The following is an 8,472-nucleotide window of genomic DNA, read 5'->3' on the forward strand; positions in this document are numbered from 1 at the left end:
AAAATTATTTCATTATAAAAATTTAAAATACAAGCGTAATGTTATTTTTATTATTTTTGTATTTTTTTTAATGGTACACCTATAATTTTTAAAAGTGAATGATAAAAAATAAACGATGTTAACAAAATAAAAAAAATAAACAATAAAAATATATAGAAAAAATAATGCAACTATCATTTCTCAATATATAAATTTGTGATAGGGAGGTGACCCCAGCAAAGCAATGCATGATGCATCAGCTTTCCAGTTGTTGTCCCTACCTGTACCACTCCTTTAAAACCTTCCTTCCGCACATCAAATCTCCAAAGTTTCCTTAACTACATTTATCTTAAAACGGAAAAAATATAGAAAAAAAAAAGATGGGCAAAAAAATGAAGCTCCCCTCTCTTCTCAAGAACACTTCTGCTTCTGCTTCTTCTTCTTCTTCTTCTTGGGCTTGGCCTTCATGTCACCAACCAAAAACCCACTCTTTCAGAGCCACCAAAGAAATCTTCAAGACCTACTTCGACGCCACCGTCACCGCCATGGACACGCTACTTCTCAACACCTCCGAAGACTCCTTCTTCACCGTGTCTCCGGACTCCACCAGCTTCTCAACCACTTCCGACGACGACTATACACCGTCAACAAAAGACGACTCATCTCTCGAGACCGTCATTCGCGGCTTGCGCCACCGCTCCGACCGCCTGTTCTTCGACCCGGACGACGGCAGTTCCATCATAGAAGCAAAATCAGTTACCGCAACGGGAACAGCGGGAGCGTCGTGGTCGTTGCCGTTGTTCAAGGACAGCGTGGCGTTGTCCATGGAGTCACGAGATCCTTACGTGGATTTCAGAAAGTCCATGGAAGAAATGGTGGAGGCCCATGGAGTGAAAGATTGGGAAGGTCTTGAAGCGCTTCTTGGTTGGTACTTGAAGGTTAATGGGAAGAGCAATCATGGATATATAGTTGGTGCTTTCGTTGATTTATTAGTCTCTCTTACACTTGCTTCATCTTCTTCTTCTACTACTTCATCTTCTGATTCTCCTTCTTCTTCTTCTTCCTATTCTCCTTCTTCTCCTTTGTCCTTTTATAGTTCTTCACTCTCTTCCTCTTGTGTTTCTTGCTTGGAGGCTGAACAAGAACCACAAGAGGTTGATGATGGTGATGATAATGATACTCCTCCTGCTTCTTCGTCTTCGTTGTTGGAGCAAGATAAGGAGGAGATCAAATATGAACATGTTGCTTCTTCTTCTTCTTCTTCATCTTCCTCAAAAGTCTAAGCTTTTGTTTATCATAAAACTATTCATCATCAAACTTTAAACTTATTAGACAGATATATGTATCGAAAAGAATTGTATTATTGTTGTGTACTTTTTAGGCTCCAAAAATTCTATTATTATGTATCTCTTTTTTGAAATATATCCGAATTTTATTATTCGGATGGACTGATCTGACTCATAGTAGATTGTATCTGCTACTCCTAACACGATATGTGGCTTCTAGCAGAATTGTAATTTATTAGTATAAGTAACAATTTCTTTTTCATGATTTTCATGGCGAGCTAATTTCTTATCCAATATATGTGCGCTGGCCTTCATGGAGGGGAACTTGAGAGTATTATCACTTTCTATTTTTCCCAATTTAATTATGAGAATGTTTTAAAAACTAAGCTTACACAGTTAATATTGCAGTCAATACCAACGTATATAAGAAATACAATATTGAAATTAGGAAATTAGTTGCTTTAATATTATTTCTTATCATTCCACTTTAATTATATATGTTCCTGCATGAAAGACACATACATAGGGGTGGAAAATCCTATTTTTGTCTTAATCTTTATTATGCTTCGTTCATTGCCATTTATGTAAAAAATATTATCTCTTATCAAATCTAATTTATATATATGGTTAAATGACACCAAAATTCTCAACCAATTAATTGCATTAATTAAATTTCATTACGCAGACAGTGTCACTATTTGTTACTGAATTTGAAAATAGTTTTGCTTAGCAAACATTAGGTTATTTGTAGAAATTAATTCATAAACGTGGTAGCTAGAAATACAAGAGAGTTAGCTAGTTAGGTTAGTGCTTTGCTTCAACGGCATTGTGATATTTATGACATTCAGAGTTTCATGCGAGTAACTTGTTGCTATAGCCATACCTTTTAGGCTTTTACTCTCTTGTTCGGTACATGTTTGAATTTGGAAAAATTAATATGCTAAGCAGAGACAAGAAAAAAACATAACATTTTACCTATTGAGTATGGTGGCTACTCACATAAAGTTATCTTTACGCAATATGTGATGAAAATAATACATAAAAATTATTATATAATAATTTAGCTAAATATATTAAATTATTTTATTATTTTTATTTGAAAAATTTTTAAAATCAGTAATTTTTAGTAGTTTTGATCATTATTTAACTAGCATAATATTAAATTACTTTTTAATAAATAAATTTTATTAATTCGTATGTATAAATTTAAAATATGAATGTAAATTACATTAATTTATGTGTACAAAATTTTAATAAATATATGTGTAAATTATGTATTTTTTATATGTACAAAATGAATGTAAATATGAATGCAAATTATTACTTGTCAAGCGCTCATAAAAAATAATAATATTTACTAGTCATGTAATATTGATCTTTTTATTTGTCATTTTCACATAAAAATAATTGGTTTAATTATTCTGTTGGTTTCTATAGTTTTGCAAAATTTTCAATTAGGTTCCTATACTTTTTTTTCCTTTTAATTGAGTCTCTGTACCAAATTTTTTTTTCAATTAGGTCCATTTTAGTAGTAATTGGCTTAATTATATAGGGACCAAATTAAAAAAAATTGTGCAGGGACTCAAATAAAAAAAAATATAAGGACTCAATTGAAAAAAAATAGTGCAGGGACCAATTAAAAAAAAGTATAGAAACCTTATTAAAAATTTCGCGAAACTATAAAGACCAACAGAATAATTAAACCAAAATAATTTCATAGAAGTGATCTCCATTATTAATATTATCTTGGATATAAATTATTTATGATAAATAAATAATAGGGTTGAATTTTCTAAAAGATTTTCATGTGTTATTAATTAATGTAATGTCTTAATTAATAATATTTACAGATTAAAGAACTAGTTAATAATAATCCAGTAGCAGCACTTCTTGTGGAAGGTCCACCGTTTGATACTCTGCACTTGTATTGATCAGAAGTGAAATGAAGAAGGAGATCAGAGCCGTTAGTTTTAAATTGGAAAGTCATTATCAAATGATGTATACAAATCCATGGCAGAATTTTGGCGTGGTCCTGCTTAAACTCATATCCTGTGCAACTGCAGCAACCAGAATTATCTTAGGCTTTGAGTTGATTTTTTTAATAATTTATTATTATTTAATTAATTTAAATATCCATTTTACGTATTAATTGTTTAAAAAATAAAAAAATTAATTATTTATATTTTTTTTCTAAAAACCGAATAAAAGATAAAATTTAAAGGATATATAGTTAGACTAAAAAAACAAACAGTGAAATTAAATTTCATTGTCTTGGACCATAGGGATAATAATAAGAAGGATTTTGTTTAAAAAAAAAAAAGAAAAGAAAAAAAACACCAAAATGATTGTGTGTGTGAATTTCACTTATATATACATATGTACTAAAATATATTTATCTATCTAGTACATAACATATGCTTGAGTTGAAAAACGTTGTCTTATATGGCTATGGTGTAAATTTTGGAATATACTTCATGTCCTGGAGAAACCAACATTAGTGGCTAAGAGATTTAGGAAGAGTACAAAAATTAAATCTGTCACACTTTGCAATATAATAGCCAAAATCACAACTACTGTTTCGAATTTAAGATGCATGTGTAACTTGAAAATTTATAACATTTTCCGTAGTAGTATATATGTTAATAATTAATATAAAAAATGTTTATTAGGATGTGGTTGTCCCTAATATTATTACCACGCACCAAGTAGGTCATAATAATAGCATAGCATATTGGAAGTTAAAATCATTGTCATTCATCACTTTGAAGCAAACTAGTGGTTGTTGGAAAAAACAAGAGAGGAGACATGTTGAAGAGAATGTCATGCACTCACTCAATCTATGGTCCCTTAGGAATTAATAGAAACAATGAAATGATATTTTGCCAAATCCCCTGTCACTATGAGTCCCTCTCCATCCTCTATAGTCTACACCATTACCATTTATTCAGATTCATAGATATATATACCACTTCTTTTTTTTGGGTGTCAATGCATGTGTTTGAAGGGTGGGAAAATAATTGATTTGTAGTTCCTGATTTAAATTTTCTTGTCAGCTCTACAAATAATGACAAAGACGTTACTACTGAGTTTTAATGAATAGTTGTAATTCATTTAAAAGTTTGTTGGACCTCATACATATTACAATTAAATACATACACTAATTGCATCACTCGCCATGAATGAAGAAATGATAAAAGAACCATATATACCGTTGTTAATTTCCGGAGAAGGGTCATTTCAAATCAAATATACATACGACTCTTTAGAAATGAATTATATATGCATGCATTTAATGTAGATGAGCAGATCCATATGTGTAAACCTAACTTATGCATTGAGATATAGTTAATAAAATCTAAGAATTTTATAAAATATAAATGCAACCTATTTTACTGTTTTCTGGTTATTAATTGGGATTCCCAATAAATTTCTCTCATCTTCCATCATTCACCTATTGGGACAAAGAAATCCATATATTTATACTAGAGCTGGGACCAAGTCTTAAAGTCAAACCTAGCTAGCACTAATAAGTGTAGTAAGAAGTGATAACTAATAATAATATTATTGCTATGAAGCTCCAAACTCTCTATTGTAATCTCTTATGTATGTCTATATATGTATATGTCAAGTTGCATTATTATTTAATGAATATATAATTGAATATACAACATATTTTACAAAGATCAAAATAAGGAGCCTTTTAAGCATAGATTCCTGCCTGATGATTCCTCTCTGGCACCGAAGCTTCTAAACATGAACAAATTAAATAATAATTTCAATTTTCATGGATCGGAGTACGGCACACATTTTGATATTTCTTGTCTATCTATGGCTTATGTTATGAACTAAAAACCAGACACTGTAGGTGAGCATAATAGATAATCTTCTTAAACCAATTAATTATTGCTCTCATGAAAATTAGTACTAGCTAGCTAGCTCGTAGGAAGTACCAAAAATCATACATCACCTTCATGATATATCGTTATGGGATTTGCGTATGTCAATACTCCTATATTCTCTTAATTAAATTTTCTATGTATTATTTATTAGTTATAAAGTTTTTCATTTTTTAGTTCCTATAAAAAACATTTTTGGATTTTGATTAAAACGTAAGAGTATTTATTTTAACCATTATTATTGTTAAATATACAGTCATTCATGTAGTTTCTTTTATCAATTTAATTAAAAAAAATTTATATTTACAATTCAATTTTAATTACTCTTAAGAAAAAAAAGTTTAGCATAAGACAACAAAAAAAAATTACGTAAAACCTAAAGAGATTTTTGTGTAAAAAAATATATTAAAGATATAATCGTATATTTCTCCTCCAATAAACTTAGTTTAAATTTATAGAAAAAAATATAAGATTTTTATTAAGTACTTTGATAAGTATAACATAACATATTTTTTTAAAGCAGAAAATAAAATTAATTAGATAAAAGATCTAAAATATCTAAATAGACTAAATTACATATTTTTAATGGTGTTTATACTTAATATGGTAATACCATTTTTGAAAGGATGGTTACATGATGAATTGAACACAAACTAATAAAACAAATTTGTATGACCAAAATAAAAAGGAAGGGATATTTTATAAAAACTTATTTAAAATTTATTTATTTTTCCGGTTTTCGACAAATAAACAGACACACCGCAGGTTTTTACTTGTCTTACAACTTAGGGGAAAGCAATCCGGGATGCAAACTTTAAGGCCATTAATTAATGCTAACTAGTTTACTAGTATTTAGTGTGATAATGACCCAACAATGAGACCCTCATTTTCCGATAAATAAATTCACTAATTAATTAACTACGAGAACTGTGACGAAACACAACTTGTTTAACTTGTTGTGTTCTTGCATTAAATGCACTATCTGAGCCCAATTCACCTTCCCAGATTGGACCCTTTTCTGTTTGGAAATTGCGCATCAGTCCTCATTCATTGCTGCACTGGCTACTGGTTACTCATTCATTCAAATACACTAATATGCCAAAATAGAAATCGAAAATAACCCATGCAAATACAAAATTTCATGATCTATATTATGTTTGCTAGTAGTAAAATAATTTCATAAGAAAAAAAATGAGATAATGCCTATGTTTGTCAGGGGAAATGAGAATATCAGAAGTGTATGCCTGGAAAGTCAGTGATTGTTTTTTAACATTATTTAAGCATACTTGAGCATTTCAAATTTGAATTTCACATCTCAGATTAGAAGTTATTAATTCTCACTACAATTAATTTAGAGTCGTTTGAATTACGTTTTTATTTTCCATATTTTTATTTTTTTAGTATTTTATAAAAGAAAATTAGTATTAATAATAAAATTCAGTTGTTTATTTGCACTTTTTAATAAGATTTTGAAAATAAGAATATTAAAAATAAAAGAATCAGTATCTGAAATCAATTTATAATTAATTAGTATTAGCTAATTTTTTATTATAAAATTATTTTTTTGAGGGTATAGAATTTAAAATTTAATTAAAATTTAAAATTAAATAAATTGACCCCTGTTGGTTAAAAAAATAAATTTTTAGTTGAACTTAAAATTAAAATTAAAATAATAAAAAGACTCAATTCAAGCATATCCTTGACGTACTTCTACGTCTTACGTACATTGTCAATATTCTTCAACTAAAAAAAAAATCTCCTTTCATTTTGAAATGAATGTTGGTTTATTAAATAAAGTAATAATTGAAAAATAATATATCAAGAGATAATACTAAACAAATATCCTATATAAAAATTTTATCTAAAATTAAAATTTTAAATAAATTAAAGTATTACCATATCAACAAAACACGTACACATATATTTGAAATCAATTGTTCTAATAGTGTCTATGAATTATTTTTATTTAGTTTATTTTTTATAACAAATTTTAAATATTTAAAAATTATTTATTTTTATATTTTATAAATTAAATATTAATTCTTAATTTTTAATAAGTTAAAAAACTCTTTTCAGATTTTTAAGTACTATAACAGTTATTTATATTTTATGATTATAGGTGAATAATGTTGTAGTACTTAAAATGTGGTACTTACTTATTAAAAAAAGTTAAAAATTAATATTTAATTTAAAAAATATAAAAATAAATAATTTTAAAAAATCAAAATTTATTATAAAAAATAAGTTAGACAAAATTTAAATATCACCATGATTATATTACTTGCTTGTATGCGCTTATGCAATTCTACCTTTTGGTTTTTTTTCATGAAAGCCTTAAGTTTCATGATAGAAAGTTAAGAGTTGAGGCGAGGGACAATGCAACTTTTGCATGAAAATGTGAACTGGAGCGTAACAAGCAGGTAATGCCCAGATTAGCATCTTTTAAGAATCTGAAAATCATGAATGAAAGTGATCTATCTATCCATCTTTCTCGTGATAAAAAAGAAAAGAAAAGAGGTTATATATTTGCTAGATAAAGATTAAAGAAAGTGATATTTCAAGTCGTGCAGATTGTGACCTATGCTATATGCATATCAAGACTCTTAATTTCCAAACAAAATTTACTCTTCAATTAATTATCATCATACTAGCTACTACCCATTCTACACGTAACAAACTAATTAAATAATAAAAAATTTTCGGAGTTAACTTTTTTCAACTAAAAAAAATTTTCGTTTTTTTCCCATATCTATCATGGATCTTCGTTTAGCTATGAGCCAGAGGTGTGTATATTCATGGGTATTAAATAAAATTAAAAAAAATAATATAATCCAACTGAAAATAAAATAAATTTATAAATATTATCCAAATTTAACGTCCATGAGTTACTTCCAAATTCCAACTCCTGGCTTCATTATTGTTGTATGTTTCCAAAGAAAAGGTTTAGTTAAGATGAGTAAAACATCTAAATAGAAAATTTTTATGCTGATATATAACACTACTAAAAAATTAGTTATTACAGACAGATATTTTTGATGAATTTTATCTCACGGAAATATAGACGGAATTTTAGAGGAATTTTTGTCGAAAAATAAAAAAAATGAATTATTAGCATAAATTACAGACGGAAAAGAAAATCCGTCGATAATTCTGTCGGAAAAATTAATTTTTTTCGTGGGAAATGATTACAGATGGAAAATCCGTCAATAATTAAATGGACAAAACGCTGCAGTTTTATTAAATTATTACAGACAGAAAATCCGTCTGTAATTTAAAGTTTTTTGTCGGAAATATTAAAATAAAGTTTTGGA

General features: G+C 27.9%; 1 protein-coding gene across 1 annotated transcript; it reads left to right on the forward strand.

The window, feature by feature from the left end:
- Positions 1-219: 219 nt before the first annotated feature.
- LOC112696744 (transcription repressor OFP13) lies at positions 220-1,530 on the forward strand. Its single transcript, XM_025749584.2, has one exon. The coding sequence runs from the start codon at positions 360-362 to the stop codon at positions 1,260-1,262; it is 903 nt and encodes a 300-aa protein (XP_025605369.1). The 5' UTR covers positions 220-359; the 3' UTR covers positions 1,263-1,530.
- Positions 1,531-8,472: the final 6,942 nt, after the last annotated feature.

The sequence above is a fragment of the Arachis hypogaea genome, chromosome 6 (assembly GCF_003086295.3).
Source record: "Arachis hypogaea cultivar Tifrunner chromosome 6, arahy.Tifrunner.gnm2.J5K5, whole genome shotgun sequence".
NCBI classification, from domain to species: Eukaryota; Viridiplantae; Streptophyta; class Magnoliopsida; order Fabales; family Fabaceae; genus Arachis; species Arachis hypogaea.

Excerpts from the sequence above, each read along its gene's own strand:
- LOC112696744 (XM_025749584.2), top strand. The coding sequence starts at position 360 with ATGGGCAAAAAAATGAAGCTCCCCTCTCTTCTCAAGAACACTTCTGCT.